Genomic DNA, 18,961 nt, shown 5'->3' with positions numbered 1-18,961 from the left:
ATACCCATGCTTGAAGCACAAGATGAAAAGTCAGGAGTTCATGTCTGCACGAGTTTTAACTAAGAAAAGCCTTTAGACCTTTCTAAAAGCAACTTCGTTACTACATTCCACACAAAGAAAGGTACTATAAATCGAAATATACACTATATTTTAGAAAAGAGTAGGTTTTACTGGTGTGATCGTGGTGTCACACGGTTTTTACTCAATTAGGCGTGTCCCAGAAGCCACACGCCGACTGGCCTTGGGCTGTGGCTTCAGCTACTGTCTTTGGAGCACAGCACGAGACTAACTTTGAAACAAACGTTCTGGGGGTTCCTCTGCTTCACACGGCTCCCCACTGCGGCCCCCGACTGCTCCCTCCGCCCGCTCCGTCAGCGCAGGGCACCGGGCAGCTGGCAGGCCGGGCGTCCTGCGGCATCTCTCCTGGGAGCTGGGACTCCGTCATCCGCTCTCCCGGCTCCTCCCAGGCTGTGTACACAGCACTTGGCCCCTCGGGACCACTTTCCTGGGAGGGCCCTGTTCACGGGGCCAGCGCTCCAAGGGACCCTCAGTCTCCCTGCCCCAGAGCAGGCAGCTCCGTGGGCACCACTGTGGACCCGCCTCCCAGGCCGTAAAGCAGGCGACCTTCCGTGTGGATGGGGACGGTCAGAGTCCAGGTTCACATGGAAGGTCGGGCTCGCAGGCCGGTGAGCTGTAGCCACAGGAACAATGCGAACATTATGGCCGCCGCATGTGCCACACAGCTCCAGCCCCTTACACAGATGAAGTCATTTACCCTCCCCAGACCATAAAAGAGAGGCGGCACTCCGTGTGTGTGACAGTGGGAGACCCGAGGCACAGGAAGGGCCAGCGATTTACAGGTGGCCGCTCAGAGGACCTGCGATTTGAACATACAAACGGATACATTGCTAAAGCCCAGATTTTTCCTGCTACCGCGATGCTATTATCCTGCCGGAAACACTCTGTTTGATTATTTCAGAAATCCAAATCTTCTGAAACAGCCCTTCGCCGTGCCTTGCAAGAACCCCACGTCACTTCTGAAGTGACACAGCCTTGCTTCTGGGACAAGTATTCATTCTTATCACTGATTTGACATCACGACTTAGAGCTAATTTTGTTCTGTGCTCTAAGCTTTTGAGATCTATAAGAAAAAACAGATACTTTATTTGACATGAGTTACAAAGAATACCTGAGAACAGACAAACATCCAAAACATTGTCCTGAAAGTTTGTGTACAAACACTGCCAGCACTGGACAGCACTCCAGTGTGTTGCCCGAACCCAGCAGCCTGAACCCAACAGTGCTTCCCTGTGGCTCTTCCAGTCACACCCGGCTCACAGGCTGCGCCCTGCCCCGCTTCTCCCAAAAAGCAAGAACATAGACATACGGGGCTGAATTACTCGTCTGGTCTTCAGAGTCGTCTGAAAGAAGGAGTAGAGGCTTTGGGGTGAGCTCGCCTAACACGGGGCTGTTCAAGCAGAAGCAGGACCTCACCTTTCTGGGGTCTGATGATAAAAGACTGTGTGGCCCCGTTCACCAGCCGGCAGTACCCGTCTATCAAGTCCGCCATATTCTCAGCGATGGTTAGGGACGGCGCCGTCACCGTCAGAGGCTAAAAGGGGAGAAGACCAAGAAGAGGCGTTATTGTTCTCTGCAATCATCAAAGGGGCAGCTGCACTGTGACATCAGAGCTCTAGACACACGTGGAAACAGAAGAGTGACAGCGACACAGATTTGTCATAAGGTTGGCGTGAAAAAGGAAGTTTGATATTTAAGGACGTTATTCCTAGAATATGTGACAGAAGGCGGCCCAGACAAAAACAGAAAAATCACTTAAAACTGAGATTCATTTTCTAGAACTAAAGGAGGCCAAAAAAATATATATATTTCCCATGGAGTACATTTTTATCAATTATCCATCATCATTTTTCTAGCATTAAAGAAAATTACTAAAATCTCATTTTTTTAGCATGCACAGCATGTTTTGCCTAAGAGGCCAGAAATCACTGTTTTCACTATCAGACCTGCAGTTCTGATAAACTGTCTTAAGACTGATCACTAGCAATTACCTGGGAGATGATCAGAGCTGTTCCTTCCTGCCTGACACAGGGATGCCCTAGTCCGAGCAGTACCCACCCCCCCCCCCGGCCTCGGACACACCTGCCCGGCGCTCGGCTCCGTGTTCGGAGTTCTGGCCACGGTGGGGCAGAACAAGAACGTTACGGAGGTGCTGTCGGGACATTTCAGCTGGCAACAGTGTCCGTAGTTCAGGGTTTCATTTATTCACCTCGGAGGATCAAAAACGCACTTCCTAGAGCCTCAGAAATGTCCCAGCTCCCAAGGCAGAAAGAACAAGTGAGAGATAAACCCATCTGAGGAAAGGCTGCCGCCACCCAAAGACCACCGGTGGTGCGCGGCACATGAGAGGTCCGAACGCGTGCTGTGCCACCATCCCAGTCTTTCCGACTCCTCAACGCAGAAGCGTCCTATGCCTGTCGACCAGAGGGTCCCCTGATGCACAGTGGCCAGGTGACGCCCTATCTGGACCGGGCCACGCTGCCTGCGGATTAAACGCGCGGGCCCCAGGAGGCGCCCCATCTCCACCACTTGGGCAGGGCCTCCTTGGCTGTGCACTGGGGACAAACGATCTCAAAGAACTTCTTTTGCTGGTTCTGAGAATGACCCATGTCGCTCCTGGCTCCTGCGCTGAGCGTCAAAGCAGCGGGGGACCCAGCAGGCAGGAGCTGCTAGCCGGTGGCCCGGCCCGGCAGGCACAGCAGTCTGGGAACGTCGCCGCTGACCCAGGGTACCCGCGTGTTCACACAGTCCTAAGAGGCTGACGACCGTGGCAGTTCACAGGACTCTTCAACTGCCCTGACGACAGTGCGCCTGACTGACTCTCCCGTCTGTCACCTGCTCTACTCTGGGGGACATGCCCTCACTACCGAGACAGAGCAGGAGCACGTGCGAGGAGGCCGGGACTGCGAGCACGCGGAAGCCGTGTCCTTACCTCGGGTGCGCCGGCGATTTTCAGCTGCAGTGTCCCCTTCCTGTCCTTGTCTTCACTGTTCGAGTACTGAATGGTCTGCACTTGATTGAAGTCGGCCAGATGTGTGGGCTTGGGAGAGAAAAGGCAAACCTCTTGGGACCCCAGATAAGGACTGTCCGGTACTGTGTGACCCTCTTGCGGCGCCCACCCCGCCGCACTCTCCCGAGGGCCTCCTCCCGGTGACCGCGTCCATCAGCCCCGGCAGGGTATTTGCCTCCTTTGGAGCAGTCCCGGGACCGCCAGGAACCGTCTGCTCACTTCCAGTGAGGGACGGGCCTGCTGTCTGCTGCTAATGACCAAGCAGTAGCACTCCAGCTGTCAGAGCCGGCCGGGTGAGTCCCAGGCCCCAGGGGAGGAAAGAACGGAACCAAGTCCCGGACGTGACTCGCTCGCTGGCCTTGGGGGGAGCCGCGTGTGGGTCGTGTCCCCTTCCCACAGGGAGGGACCTGGGCGCACTCCCAGCGTACCCTGAACTAGAGCGCATCTCTGAGTGTAACAGCGCCACAGGGGTGGCAGGTGTCCAAAGGACCCTTCCCAGAAACGCATGCCAACAGAAACTTTGTTTCTCCAAAAAAAAAAAAAAATGCCCATTTGTCCCTTACCTTCACAGCAGCTCATGGCAACGGTTTGCTGTGATGATCCCACACATTTATTCACAGCAATTACCCTGATCACAGCCTCCTTCTCTCTCAGTGCCATGAGGCGGGGCCTCTCCCACCAAGTGCTCTACTCAGCCCAGATTCTGCCACTGGGACCGAGCTGGAACTACAGTTCAGAAAGTGGCTCACTGGGACACCTTGGTGGCTCAGTCATTTAAGCGTCTGCCTTCGGCTTGGGTCATGATCCCAGGGTCCTGGGACAGATCCCCGCATCATGCTCCCAGCCCGCAGGAAGCCTGCTTCTCCCTCTCCCACTCCCATGCTTGTGTTCCCTCTCTCGCTGTGTCTCTCCCTGTCAAATAAATGGATAAAATCTTAAAAAAAGAAGTGGCTCATAGGTGTGCCTGGGTGGCTCAGCTGGCGAAGCACCTGTCTTCAGCTCAGGTCACAATCCCAGGGTCCCAGGACTGAGCCCCATGTAGGGCTCCCTGCTTGGTGGGGGGTCTGCTTCTCCCTCTGTCCCTCCCCCTGGCTTGTGCACGCACTCTCTCTCTCTCTCAAATAAAAAATATCTTTAAAAGAGAGAGAGAGAAAGCTTCCGTTCACATCAGAACACCTTCACAGCTTTGCTTTCAGGCACAGGTGTGCTCTGTGAGGCCTTCGGACAGGAGGCCAGCGCAGGCCTCCAGTTTCCCATTCTAAGACATCCAAGCAGCAGGCAGCTCAGCCCCTGTGCCTACTCCCCTCTCTCCAACTCTGTGCCATCTGCCCGCGCGGGGTTCCCTCCTTCCCTGACCGTCCTCCACAGTTCCTTTGGCTTCTCCTCTACTCCATGGCTAAATCATCAAGGGCCACAGGACTCTGTGCTGGGCCCATCCTTCCGTGGCAGCCCAGCCCCGTGGTGCAAGTAGCATCCCCAGCCCCGAACCGGGACACATATCCAACCGCCGGGGTGACACCCCCACGTGGACATCGGGCCAGACTGCGAACAGCACAGTCACGGGATCGGCCCTCAACACCGGCTCCCTCTCTGGCCTCCCCAGCACAGCAACAAGCATCACCATTCAACCCTGTTCCTGAGCCAAGAGACTGTGGCATCCCCACCGGCTCCTTCCTTTCCTCCCCCACCCAGCCACTCCACACCCGGAGTCTGCGGTTTTCCTTCCACTTTCCCAGCTGTCACTCTGGTGCCATCGATCCTGCAGCTGTCACGCTGGATCCGTGCCTGGGCCCCTCACAGACCGCCCCTACCTGGAAGCCAGGGACGCGCCTCACAGTGTAAGTCCGGTCTGACAGCCCCTGCTTCAACAGGCACAACGCCAGCAAGAGGAGGCAAGTGCCCACCAGGCGTGCCCTCCGCCTGCCTCTCAGACCTAACTTCCCATCATGAGCTCGCCTTGATCAGACGCACTCTAGTCTTCCCAGGGCGCCATCATGCCCCCAGACGGCTGTTTCTGGTTGGCTGAGGAATGAGGGAGGCAGATGTGGACCATGGTCGTGAGACATGATATAACGCACAGAAAATCCCCTCACAACGAAAACTGCCCTGTATCTTGAAGAGCTTTCCAAGATCCTGGTGTGTATTCACGTTGGTGGGAAATCAGATTCTAGAACCCGAGTCTTCTTAAAAACACAACATATGCTCTGCACTCAACTTTCCAGGAGCACAACTTGGGTGTAATTTAGGTGTAATTAATGATTACACCTATCTCTGGAATGTTAGGATGAGTTGCTCACCATTTAGGAAAATTACATTACAGGGGGCAATGATTGTTTGGTATCCGAGCTGCTGACCCCATATGCACACACGTCTGTAACAGAGATGAGGCTCCTTCTAACCAGGAATCGACCGCTATTAGGCTGGTGAAGCCTGAAATGACAGAAGTCTCAACTAGTCTCGCTAAATGATTATGTCAAAATATTTTATTGTCATCTTATAATTAAAAATTTTTTTTTCCAAAGCACAGTGAGAAATTCATCAAGGAAATTATTATATTCCTTTTTTTTTTTAAACCTACAGTGTTTCTTCCTCACTCTGACACGCCCCCCGAGGCTGGTGACCTGGAAGCCCTTGTCACTTTCCGACACCACGTGTAAGGGAGGACCAGCAGTGGCCCCCTCAGATGAGCGTGCTCGGTACTCAGCTCTGCCCCTCCTCTAACGGCTGCCAGTCTCTGAGCTGAAACAGATGTTTTGGAATTATATGTTCACAGCATATTCTGTGATTTTATTTCAAGTTACCAAAAGGCTCTTAAAAAATATCTGTTATGGGGCACCTGGATGGCTCAGTGGTTAAGCCGCTGCCTTCGGCTCAGGTCATGATCTCAGGGTCCTGGGATCGAGCCCCACAACGGGCTCTCTGCTCGGTGGGGAGCCTGCTTCCTCCTCTCTCTCTGCCTGCCTCTCTGCCTACTTGTGAGCTCTCTCTCTCTCTCTGTCAAATAAATAGATTAAATCTTAAAAAAAAAATCTGTTATAGAGGTGTCTGGGTGATTCAGTCATTAAGCATCTGCGTTCAGCTCAGGTCATGATCCTTGGGGTCCTGGGATCAAGCCCATCGGGCTCTCCACTTGGCGGGAAGCCTGCTTCTCCCTCTCCCACTGCCCCTGCTTGTGTTCCCTCTCTCTCTGCGTCTGTCAAATAAATAAATAAAATCTTTTTTAAAAAATCTGTTACAAAGAAGACAAGGTTGGGAGGGAAGCACAGTGACCAGCCCTCTGAGCGGTACAGAAGACACTCCCCACCTGGCTGGGGCCCTCTCTCGCGATCATGGTATTTCTGCTGCCTGTGTTCGTTCTTCTATCGGCTCTCACAGACAGAATGACAGCGCCATGAGGGGAGCTCGTGGGGGACCCCCATCTCAGCCACCCCTTATCACCAGGAAGGAGGGCCGCGCCTGGGACGTGAGGGAATGAATGCGTGACTCTGAGAACTCTGAGGTGCAGGGCTCTGTTCTAAGTACCAGGAAGAGAGCAGAGAACCAGGGCCACACGAGCCCAGACATCAACAGTCATGCAGGAGGCATGGCATCGCGACTGTGGTAAGGACCACAGCAAAGCACCCGAGGGTACTGTCTAAAACTCACCCTGCTTTGTTTGGGGAGGGGCGGGAGGAAGTGATGAGGCCTCAGAGCAAGTCTCGCTGAGGAGGAGAGCGCGCCCGGGGCCCCAGGAAGCCAGGACCGCGCAGATTTCCCTCTGCCCTGGGCCCTAGCTGCCGGCTCACCACCCAGCACCAAGCAGCTGCATACACACGCGTGACCTGGCCAACACGACACCCCGGATGAGGCAAGCAAGTCATCCTGACGACCCGGAGAGAGGGCAAGTGTGTGCACAGGAGGCCGCAGAGCAGGGCCGTCTGGTCCAGCAGTGGGCAGCCGCGTACGGCCGCTGAGGCCAGTCCGCACTGAGCTGCGACGGAGCGCAGGACGCACACCACCTGCAAAGACTCACGGTGATAAGGGACATGAAAGACCTCCACAGCCTCTACACGGATGACGCCCTAAAAGGACGGTAACTGGGACGGACCGGGACCCATAAGCTACGTCACTGAAATTCATTTTTACCTTCCGAACTGGGGTGCTAGACCACTGAAAGTCCAAGACAGCTTGGGCCTGTACTGGGCCGTGCTGGCGAGGGGGGACCCGAAGTCAGGGGAAGTCGATAAGGACTTGGAAGTACCGAGGGGGGCTCCACTGGGCCCCCGGTGGAGGCTGGGCAGGCTCTGGGGCGCCGGCGGGGGCCGCAGAGAGCACGGGAGGAACCCAGGCGGCACACTCAGAGCAGCCGCGCTCACCAGGGGCTCAGCGGCCACGGGCCAAGGACGTTTGCAATAGAGCAAAGATAAATGTGTGGGCTGCCTGGCGGGGACAGGGAAAGGAATACAGGTTTGAGGGAGGACATTTTTAGGCTGAGAGAGATTACACATTTTTCTATGCTAACAGGAATGGCCAGTAGATTGGAAGCATTTCCTGGTGCAGCAAAGAGAGCAGAGACGGGGTCGCTCCGCAGACAGGAGCGGTCTTACCGGAAGCGTGACGCTCACCCCAGAAGGCCCGGCCCAGGAGGGTGGGTGCAGCAGGCAGAAATGCAGGCAGGACAGATTGTACAGGCACTTCCGGGGCTCTATCCTGATCACCCATCCCAGTTTCCGTCTACTTTACACAACCAGCAACTTTCACTTCAGAGGACAGAGATCCTCATAGTCTCCAAGAGAAAACGGACATTTTTTTCCCAAGGAGATTGATTAAAAACCACCAGGCACTTGGCCGTCAAGAAGGCAGGAACACATTCACTAGAATTAACATGTGAAAAACCTGCCTCTGCTCATGGGCCAGGAACGGGAGAAACGGTAACCGTGAGACCCAAACCCTCAGAGCGGCCTGAACTGTAACGTGCTCCTAGATAATGCTACGAGGAAAGAGAGGCTGTGCGGAAATACGACGGAAGGAGAACACACCCACCGACACTGACAAGACATGAAAGGCTGTTCGAGAAAATGGCCTCCAGAGTAACTGGGAATACACTGGAAAGAAACACCCAAAGGGAACAGCAGGAGGAAGGCTAAAGACAAGCGAACGAGATGGAAACAGGGTCTGCCAAGATCAATGCCGACACGAGGGAAAGGGATGGCAATGCCATGACCCTGATTTCCGTGCCTGCCCACTAAGAGCCGCTGCGAGAGCCAAATCCCCCAGACGCGCGGCGGCCCAAGACCAGGCGCAGGACTGAAGTCACCGGAGAGATGACGAGAGAACCCCGCGAGACACTGCTCCCTGGTAAAAACCTGAAAACGTGTAAGGCAGAGGACACGCTAACGGAACACGAGTTACGACAGGCGACAGGAAGTGGAACCCCAAACCGCCGTGCCGCTGTGGGAGGCATGGGAGCAGTGTGGGCATGATCTAATTCATTACTTAACTGTCCGACCAATCTATTAGGTGGCTGAAATGATTACGGCCATTTTACTACTGAGGAAACACGAGCCAGTGGCGGCGGGACGGAGCCCAAGTCACAAGGCCAGCATGAGAATGAGTCAAGGTGGAAACCGTGGCCACGTCCTCCAGAGCCGGCCTCCCTTGCCCACATTCAGGGCCCCATTATGACCTCACCAGAGGACTTGAGGTGGAATCCAGGGTGGGTTAAAGGCTCACGTGTAAAACGGACAGAGACAACCTTGCAAGAAAACCCAGGAGACCACAAATTGCACCTAAAGGCTGGGATGCTGACAATCTATAAGCAGTGAACGCACATAAGGCCATGGGCTGTCCCGGAGAGCTCACACCTTGCCACCAGCGCAGGGTGGCTCTGGCTGGGCCACCCTCTCGTCCACACTTGGCATTACAGCTCTCTCTCATTTCAGCCATCCTAGCAGACACGCAAGAGCGCCATGCTGTGCATCACCCCGGGGCTCCCAGGCGCAACACCTTCTCATCTACCTCCAGACGACATGGGTACCCTCTTGGGTCGTCTGCCCTTCACTTAGCGATTTTACTGCCAAGCTTCGCCTCGCTTAGAAGTCTACTGTCAAATGTATTCATGCAACTATCTGCCCTGCCTTTCTACTACCTTTCGATGAGAAGTTTTTAATTTCAACGTACTCTAATTTATCAGAATTGTCTTTTAGAGTTAGCTCTTTGTAAATGCTGCTTAAGGAATCTCTTCCTACTCCAAATTCACATACATATTTCCCTGTGTTTTCTTCTCTGACTTGTGTCACTTGTCTTCCACATGTCGGGTCAACCCTCCAGGTGGAATGGGCTGTCACAGTGTGTGACGAGGGTCAGAATGCCCTGCTTTTTCGCTGCAAACATCCGGTGGGCGCTGCGGCATGTACGAAGAGCTCATCGGTGATGCAGAACCCAGGACAGCGTCCCCTCTCCGGCGGGGGGCCAGAGACTGGGAAGGGGCGGGACTCATCCCCGTCTGTGCTCGGGTCCAGCGTGAGGACGGTCAGCGCACAGGCAGCCCCGAGACGTCCCCAAAGCAGACTTACGTTGCAGCCCTTGTCCGTGAGGTAACTGATGCCTTCTTCGGGGCCAATTGCCAATTCCACTGAGATAATCCAGCTTGACTTTTGAAGGGTGAAACAGGTGACAACAAAGTTCCCAGAAGAGAAAAGAAATATTTTAGATGAAAGCACGAACACGTTCAAGGAGCAAGGTGGGGGTGGAGGCGGGGGGCTGGCCTTCCCTCTACCTCGCCGAGCACGACAGAACACCTGTGACTTCAGTGACCCAGGGTCCGGTGGGTCTGAAGCCAACAGACTCTTTGGAAAGGCTCTCTGGATGGTTAAATCAGCTCAGAGAGAATAACATATCACTGAGCTAGAATAAAGAAATCTAATCATCAACACAGGCATGCTTCTAAAGCAAGGTGACTTCCTCCTCGCATTGATACATTTGCTTGTTTGCATTTTTCCCCACCGGAAAATGACGAATATTTTCACGTTAAATATGTGAGTCAGATTTCAATTAGAAATTCAGATGTCCATGGACAAGAGAAAGCAAAAGAAACGAAATCCAGGCCACCATTTCCCATGTCCCCATACTTACACCCAGAGCACACTTGAAGCATTCTTTATCAAATCTGTACACCGGGGAGAGGATCTCAAAGAATTTCAGAATACTTTCTTCTCTGTTAAGGTTGGCAAACTGTCTAAACGTCTGTTGGATCAGCTTCCGTAGCGTTTTGGCCTGCGCGATAAAATCACAAAAGTCATTTTAGAGTCAGCGACACACAGCAGCAACAGCAAATGCCCAAGACACCACCTCCCTCCCACCACTCGCTCCCACCTCTGTTCACATCACTGTGAAACGCCACATCCCTTTTTAAGCAGCTGTAATAAAATGCACACAGTGTTAAGATACAGCATCCTAACCCTTTTAAGTACATAGTTCAGTGATCCCAAGCATTACTTCTTTTTTAAATTTTTTTTTTTAAGATTGTATTTACTTATTTGACAGAGATCACAAGCAGGCAGAGAGGCAGGCAGAGAGAAGGAAGGGAAGCAGGCTCCCTGCTGAGCAGAGAGCCTGACGCAGGGCTCAATCCGAGGACCCTGAGACCATGACCTGAGCTGAAGGCAGAGGCTTAACCTACTGAGCCACCCAGGCGCCCCTCCAAGCATTACTTCTTAAACAGAAATGTATAAGGCAATAATTTGCTTATTAGAACATGCTGTAAAAGGTCAGGCATTAAAAAACACATACTATCTTTAAAAATTAAACATAAAAAATAAAATAAAAAACACGTCCTATCTATGCACATGATGGGGAGCTGGCAAAACCTACCTGGGAGGGTACTCACATACCCACTGTTAGGAGGTAAGCAGATACAATCTTATTGAAGGGCAATTTGGCAGCACAAATCAAAACACCTTAAAGAAAAACTACTTTGGATCCGGAAATTAAATTCCAAGACATTAGTCTTTAGAAATGATTGGAGAACCCCGCAAGGAATCAGCGACAAGGAGCTTCGGTGCAGAAGGATTTACAACAACGTCCGGGTTACACACATCATAATTTGCCTACGTTGTACGCGGCCCTCAAGATCGTCGTGCGGAAATAATTCACTGACATGAAAATCCCTATCACGGTGTCGAGTGAAACAGTCTGTACGTGCAGTACAGATGCCTTTAAAAGGAGCGCACCACTGATGGGGCTGACGCAGGTACGTGTGAGCTCAGGTGCATACGTATCCACACACAGAAAAGGAGACAGAACAACTACACCCTTTCTCCGTGTGGCGGGACGAGAGACCTTCCAGACCTCTGGTGCACGCCGGAGTGTTCTGCTTCTGCACCGCGAGCATCTGGGTGGTGGAGGGAAGGGCCCTCCAGGCAGCCCGGGGAGGGCAGCGGGCAGAGGCTGCACGACGCGGTCCGAGGAAGAGGGCTGGGGGAAGCCACAGCAAGCACCCGGCTTTCACCCCAGGAAGAGACAGGGTCCTTGGGTGCCTCGGGCAGCATCACGAGAGCGGACACACCGGCTGCCGCGCCGTGAACGGTGCGAAGGACACCGGGGAGACCGAGCAGGTGGCAGTGCAGTACTCGAGGTGAGGTGAGCAGAGTCTGTGCAGGTACAGAAGCACAAAGGGGTGAGAAGCAGTTTTATTCTGAAAAACAGAACCAACACGATGTCCTGAAAGGCGGGAATTCCCATGAACTGAAATGGTGAGCCCGTGGGGAACAGGCCGGCCGGTGAAGGTCCTGGCGGAGACCCGGGGCCCGGCTGGGAGTTCAGGCAGGAATCCGAGCCAGCGGCCGGGAGGAGGCTGGGGGTGGCAGGCGGAGGGGAGGTGAAGGGCCTCATCCCACCAAGCATGCTCATCGGAGCAGGTCGGGGGCTGTGGCTGCTCTGGCAGCTCGGAGGTGGCCCGCCAGGGAGCGGCACATGGAGGGGATAGCCCACTGCTGTGGCGTGAAGGCCACCGTGGGGTCAGGGATCACTGGATGTGGGGCACTGCAGAGAGTGAGCGGACAGCTGGGCGCTGTAGCCAAAGAGCAGGACGGAGAGCCGGCGGCCGGAAGTCAGGGGGATGAAGACCACAGGGCAAGCGTCCGGGGCAGGCAGAGGACCGGGTTCAAGAGCTGAGGGAGCAGGTGCGGCAACATGACCTATGGCACGTGACCTTCCATTCTAAAGGCTTGCGCTGCTCTTGCCCAGCGGGTGTGGAGGAGGCTATGAGAAGCAAAAAGACCAGCCACGTTCCTAGAATAGGCCACCCAAGAAACACCAGCGGCACAGACTCAGAGCTGATCGCAGAGGAGAGAGCTGGGGACCTTTGGGACACTCGGATGACTGTATGCGGATGGCAGGAAAACGGGCACCTGGGCAGGACGAGGGATGAGGTTTCTGGATGGAACGGAGGGCAAACAGAAGGGGCAAGCTTGGTGAAAATAGTCACACCAATTCTGGACGTGGGTGCGATCCTTACGTCTTTGGACCTGAACGCTCAGGCAGACAGGGGCACACAGCTCTGGAGCCCAGGAGAGGGCAGGGCCATAGCTGAAGGGGTCACAGACGGCTCCTCCAACCAAGCGGAGGCGGGAAAGAAGCGAGCGCCGCAGCCGGCCGGCAGGACAGTCGTTCTGCTGAGGACTAAGGACAGCTGTAGACCACGCGGTCAAGACTGAAGAGAAGGGAAATGGGCTCAAGGTCAGCAAGGCTTCGCGAGCAGACCTTCACACAGAAAATGAACCTTTAGCCTTGGAGGCTCAGAACAAAAAGTCTGGGAAACATATCTGGGGAATGCCCATCTAAGCACTGGCCCCGAGTTAAGGGGCTGAAGAGGCCACTCGTATCACAGGCTGGGGTGGCACGTAACAGCTGTTCTGACTCTGGGCTCTGCAAACATCCCCGTGCCTGGGAGGTCCAGCTGTCCGCCAGGAGCGCGCAGACCGGCCGTGGAGACCCGAGCAAGAGCACGACTCCAGCCTAACGACGCTGAAACAGACAACACGGAAGTAAAATCTGGTCTGTCCCTTAAGCGAGGGCTCGTCACTCACTAGCATGTCAGTGGGAAGACAGCTGACTGCTCTGAGTTCGATGGCCTGAGGCAGGACATAGTGCTGCTGAGTGCTCACGCGCCCACTGAAGGACAAAACCAGAGCAGAGAAAGCCCCGGAAGGCCCACAACTCTTCCTATAAGAGCAGGACACCATAGCCTAGAATATGGTAGCAGCTGCAAAGAACGGCTGCCCAAGGAGCATGGGGACCAGACACAGTGACAAATCACTTTTATTAATGTTGACAAAAAGTCGATGTGATCACTGGCACCTCTAAGATTGTTCACTCAGAGCAGATGAGTAATGATGCACAGCGACTAAACCCGGTGAAAGAGGTCCAGAAAAGAAGCCAGTTCTCTGCCTTGTAGCCGATTCCCAACCAGCCACCTGTTTAGAAACAACCGACAACACTCCACGCTTACACCTGCTCATCGTGCGATGTGTTCAGAATGTGTCACCCGGAAGAGGTTTCTCTCCCAAGTGGGAGAGACAGAGGTCTCTCCTTAAAGCCGAGCAGTTGAAGGCGTGTCCAGAGTGTCAGACATCCCCCCCAGCCGCCCACCTGAGGTTTCCATAGGACCTCCCACACATCCAAGAGCTGACGGGCCACGAAGAGAACCTGGGATCGCCCTCCAGGCTCAGCACCCCCATCTCGGCCGACCTCCCGGATGCTTAAGGTAGAAGCCAGGTAGCAGTCCCGACCCCCCTTTTCCCTAACCCCTCAACCCCGCTACACCCTCACGTGCTGTAAGCGCTTTCACAAGAAGCACATGATGTTCCCTAACGCTTTTCACCATGCTAGCCCCACTCTTGCGTGAACCTCTGTGACAGCCTCCTGGACTACCATCTACTTTCTGGACACACTGTGGCCAGGAGCTCTTTCTAAAACACGAGCTGGATTGCCTCACCCTGCAGCTCCAGCCCCTGGGAGCTCAGCAGACGGAATCATGTCGCTGGGCCAGAACTGTGCCTAAGCTACCTCGGGGCCACAGGGGCCAGGAGGAAGGGCGTGGTGGACAAGCAGGTCCAGCCCCAGAGAGGCGGCCAAGTCAGGGGCCGTGTCATCATGGAGCACTGCAGGAGGCTCAGGGAGGGCACGGCTGCTCTCTCATCTCCAGACGCCCTCCACTTCTGCAGCAGCCTCACAGAGAGACGTTCTACCCCCTGGCTTACAAATGATGAAACAGAGGCACAGAGATGACCGAGATCCCGAATCTCAGAGTTGCATGGCAGAGCCAGGATCGAAGCCCGAGCAGCCTGGTGCCAGGGTCTGCGGTCGTGATGATAACGTCGCTCCCCCTCCCAGGGGCCGTCAGCTGGGGGCTGAAGCTGGCCAAGTGACCGGGACTTCAGGGGTGCGGGCCCAAGGACAGGGCTCTGGGCGGGCCCTGCAGCCACCCCGGTATGTCAATGAGGCTTGGTTAGGGCAGGAGCCCAGCGGCATACACTGGGTGCCTAACAAGTATCTTCAAGGGATGGGCAGGTCAAGAACAAAGGAAGGACACTGTCCCATCCCATTGCCCGTCCTCTTCTGTGCAGCACCGAGAACTGCAGCCAGAAGTTCTGGTAGAAGAGAGACGGCGAGATTATGAGGGAGGGGCCAGGTGCGCTCATGAGCCTCACGGGGACTTGGTTCTTAGTACAGCAAAGCCAATGTCGGTGGTGCGCAGACCGCCTGTTTTCCAGTCTTTTTTTTTTTTTAACATTACAAAGCTGGTTATAATAAAAATAAACTCGCACGTGACATGTGAGTATGGACATGTGTGTCAAAATAAAACGTGGTACCTCCTAGTTCCCGTGGCTGCCCACTGTCTCGCTGATCCCGTGACACGACTGCGCCCCACCCTGCTTCCCCCGAGTGTCCCGTCCCTCCACCGGCGGCCAGCAGCAGCGGGACCACATGGGGCGCAGGGTGGCAACACAAGGCCAGGCCCTGCTGCTCCTCTCTCCTCCCATGTTAGGCTTCATGCCCTCGATGCTCTCTGTGCACAGGACTCTGACTTCCGACCTTTCCCACCCGCTCGCAAGGCTGTGTCCTGAGGATCAAGGAACACCAGAGTGCGTGACCAGCCCCCACTGCTGCTCCATCCCCTGCACTCAGCATTGGCGTGCTGGGAATTTCTGGGAATTTCAGAGTCGCCGGGACAGCACTGAAAGTGGCAACTACGAATGACTGTCAGCATGGAGGGTGTGAGGCAAACCCCACATGGGTTCCACGCCGCTGACCCTGTGGACACACGCCAGCCTCTGCAGGCTGCTCCTGCATGCCACCTGGGCACGCGGGTCCGGCCCTGTGCTAAGAAGCAGAAGTCTCAGGGAGGACAGCGGCCCCAGGATCCGCTCAGGACTCGTTTCCTGTGCTCACAAAAATGACCCTGGCTCCTAGCAACTACTACGGCCCCTGCTCAGAAGGGAGGACCCACACTTTTCCACAGCCTGGACTTCCACGTTGCCTAAACCTCCGGTGTCCAGAAAACCCTGCTGAGAGGAGCCCAGATCTGTTTTCCTGAGGAGGATCTTGAGGCCAGAACCGTTTCTTTCCTACTGTCTCAGCGAGGAAACGACTCCATAAGATCTAATGTCCTAGACTCTGCTGCCATGACTCAGTACACTTCCAGGACCTGCTGGAGCAAGCAAGACTGTTGCGTATCACTTTCTGTCCTGATTCATAGTTTCAGGTCTCACTTTGTGTTCGCCTGGATTTAGGACACAAGGTGTCTACCTGTGAAGGCTGTTCAATTTGAAATTGATCCTGCTACAGAGAAAACGACCCAGAAAGTGATGTTTCTTCAGAGTGGAACAGTGTTACTAGCTTGGTCATCAGAAATTGCTACTTAGCCACTGTGAACAACAAAGTAATCTTATATTAGTTGCCTAATACTTATCAGATGCTGCTCGCAACAGTGAACTTGTAGAGCTCCCCAGAAGTGAAGTTTATATAACATAATGTTAAAGAAAATTTGCAATAAAAGAATGGGAATACAATAATTAAATTCTTTCACCCACCCGCCTCCCCATGCTAAACACAGATGTATTAATAGTGCATGCAAAGTATGTTTTAACTGAGATCTGACACGTAACATTGTATCAGTTTCAGGTCCCTAACACAGCTATTCAGTATTTGCACACACTGTGAAATGAGCGCCCCAGCAAGTCTAGAGGCCATCCACCACCTCACATAGTTACCACTTCCATTTTCTGGTGACACAGCTTTTAAGACCCATTAAGCTATTTAAGAAGCCAAAGAGACTCTACATGTTTTACAAAATTACATGAGAAAGCAGGTGAGAAGTGAGTTCTGCTGCGCTTCGGTGAGAACCACTCGATGACTCTGTATCTAAACTCTGGTCTCCCGCTTGCCACAAACTCAGCAGCGCCTGAGCTTCTCAGAACGCCGCTGCTCTTTACTTGGTTCAGGGCAAGCTCGCTTGAGGTCCCCACGGTCGGCACCTCCCGTTTTGCTCCGGCGGAAGCCCCGGTGCCCAGGCCCAATCACCGCCCGTGCCCAGCCGCCCCAGCCCTGCCTGCTTCCAGCGTGTTCTCCGCGCTGCTGCCAGCTCAAGCTGACAGCCACACAGGGAGCAGGCCCGCGGCCCACTGTGAGAGCCGCCCTCACACCAGAGTCAGTGGCAGAGGCAGGACAGGGAGGACAATCATTGGGACAGATCCGAGGGACAGCCCACAAGGGGCTGGAGGGACGAGTCTGGTCAGGGAAGGGGGCCCGTGTGCGGCGAGGTGGGCGCGGAGCAGCAAGTGTGCGGGATCCTGGGAGCCGCTCTCCCGAGCAGGCCCTCCTTCTGCAGCGCCCCTCCTACACGGCTCCCCACTGACTCATCTTCCAGTCGCTCTGCAAGCTGTCCACTCGGTGATCTGAGTGAGGTGCACCGAACGTCACCGAGTGCCAGGCACCAGGTCAAACACGGTGCTCGCGGTGGAGAATGCAGCAGGCGTCATCGGGACCCTCGGGGACCTTAAAATATGGTGGAGGCAGGCAGACAAAATGCAGACAGGGAAGTAACTGTGAATCCGAATTTGAGAAAGTAAAGATTAATGCCCTGAGCAGAGTCCTGAGAATTGGACGGTGCTCCAGCTGTTCTGGGGTGCTGAGGAAACTGTGCGAGGGCGTGGGGGAGCCCAGGTCTGGGGGAGCCGGCCGTGGGGACAGGGTGCTGGGGGAGGCTCAGGCCCGTCCCCTCGCAGACCTTCCCGGGTGCTGCGGGTCACTTGGGCTACACCTGCACCAGCGTATCTGTGACCCCTGGGTGGGGCCTGGGGCCCCCGTTTTGAGTATGGGCATTCTTTTTCAATGTAGAGCAATCTGCCGGGGCTCCCAAGAGACTGCAGGAACTGAGGCCACCTTGGGCTCACACCTGAGAGCAGCTCAGGTCCCGACAGAACACAGCTGTTTTCACCTACTTTGCTGCTTTTTAATTTCACACTGGCTAGTGCACTTTTCTGTTTGGTGAAATGTCGATTTGCTAAAGAACGGTGTCTTCTACTTGTGTGGCTGCCTCCTCCCCACCCCGCCTGCCAGCACACTGCAGACTCGGGCCCAGGGGCATCCCTTCCACTCGAGGGCTGTCGGCCTAGGCCTTCTCGGCACCACAGCAGGAGGTCAAACGAGTCCCCTGTCCTCCCGGCCCACACCTAACAGCCCTCTGGAGGACACATCTTCCATTCGCACATAACTCCAAACATCCCAGATTTCTCCTCCAACCCCTCCCACCACACCACACTTCACTAACTTCACTTAAAGCTCTCTGTCCTCTGCCTCCCACGTGGGCCACCTCACTCCGGCCAATGGTCTGTGAACTTCCTGTCCCACCTACCACTGGGCCTGGCCTTGATCATCTGCTTGGAGGGCACTGCACGACCGGTTCCCCACCGGCTCACTGCAGCCTCCGGGGAGTGGATTAGGAAACGTGAATGGGAATGAAACAGCAGGAGCAACGCTGAAAACGGGGCCTGAAACATCACAGAAGAGCATACGTGTCCTCTGCTCTTCCTGACTATTCACATCTGCAGAGTAAAACACACACTTCCAGACCTGCTTCCCATTTTTAGATCGCTGAGAAGCTATCCGAGCAAAGCAGGCCCTTCCCACCTCCTCCGTGATACTCCAGCGAGCAGCATGCAGAGGCCTGCACACAGGCCCTTTGTCACAGACTGCGTTTGGTAAATTGTACCAACACTCGGACCCAGTAACGGGCAATGGGACACAGTGGACGACCCGTATGGAACCAGCAGCAGCAGCATGATGACCAAGAAACTCTTGCGGAGAAATGACTAATGCAGGTGCCCTGGGGGTGCAGACGGTGAAGCCTGTCTTTGGCTCAGGTCATGATTCCAGGGTCCTGGGATCGAACCCCAAGTTGGGCCGCCTGCTCAGAGGGACTCTGCTTGTCCCTCTCCCTCTGCCCCTCCCCCCACTTGTGCACTCTTTCTCTCTTGCAAATAAATAAATTCTTAAAAATAAATAAGTGATTAATGCAATAAAAACCGCTCGACTCGGCATTTCATCGTTGTAGGTAAGAAGTTCAATCCTCCTCCTCTTCACGCCACGTAACCTTACTGAGTTTGGTGTTCGTTGCTCTCAGACTTTGTATTTACAAATTCATTAATCCCTGTATGAAGCCCAAGTGTTAGAAAGTGGTTTCATCCCCACTTTACACGTGTGGAAACTAAAATACAGTAAAATTACGTAACTTGGCCAAAACGCCATGCAGTTCACGGTGATGAAGTCGGAATTTTCACCGAGGCAGCGTGGCCTCAGAGCAGGTCTTCCAGACCAACAGGCCGGCCGTCT

The 18,961-nt window shown here is 54.5% G+C and overlaps 1 protein-coding gene across 4 annotated transcripts in view; it reads right to left on the bottom strand.

Annotated features, from left to right (window-relative positions):
* The window catches only part of PTK2 (protein tyrosine kinase 2), a 222,223-nt gene that overhangs the window by 92,816 nt on the left and 110,446 nt on the right, over positions 1–18,961 (bottom strand). For all 4 annotated transcript variants that reach the window (XM_032873471.1, XM_032873467.1, XM_032873472.1 and 1 more), the window contains 4 exons: positions 10,202–10,342; positions 9,643–9,720; positions 3,011–3,118; positions 1,495–1,612 (listed from right to left, as the gene is read on the bottom strand). In XM_032873471.1, the coding sequence (XP_032729362.1) occupies positions 1,495–1,612; positions 3,011–3,118; positions 9,643–9,720; positions 10,202–10,342 (445 nt within the window). The remainder of the gene's footprint in view (positions 1–1,494; positions 1,613–3,010; positions 3,119–9,642; positions 9,721–10,201; positions 10,343–18,961) is intronic.

The sequence above is a fragment of the Lontra canadensis genome, unplaced genomic scaffold, assembly GCF_010015895.1.
Source record: "Lontra canadensis isolate GAN:19392208 unplaced genomic scaffold, GSC_riverotter_1.0 scaffold49, whole genome shotgun sequence".
Taxonomy (NCBI): Eukaryota; Metazoa; Chordata; class Mammalia; order Carnivora; family Mustelidae; genus Lontra; species Lontra canadensis.
This window is presented reverse-complemented; position numbering and strand designations above follow the sequence as displayed.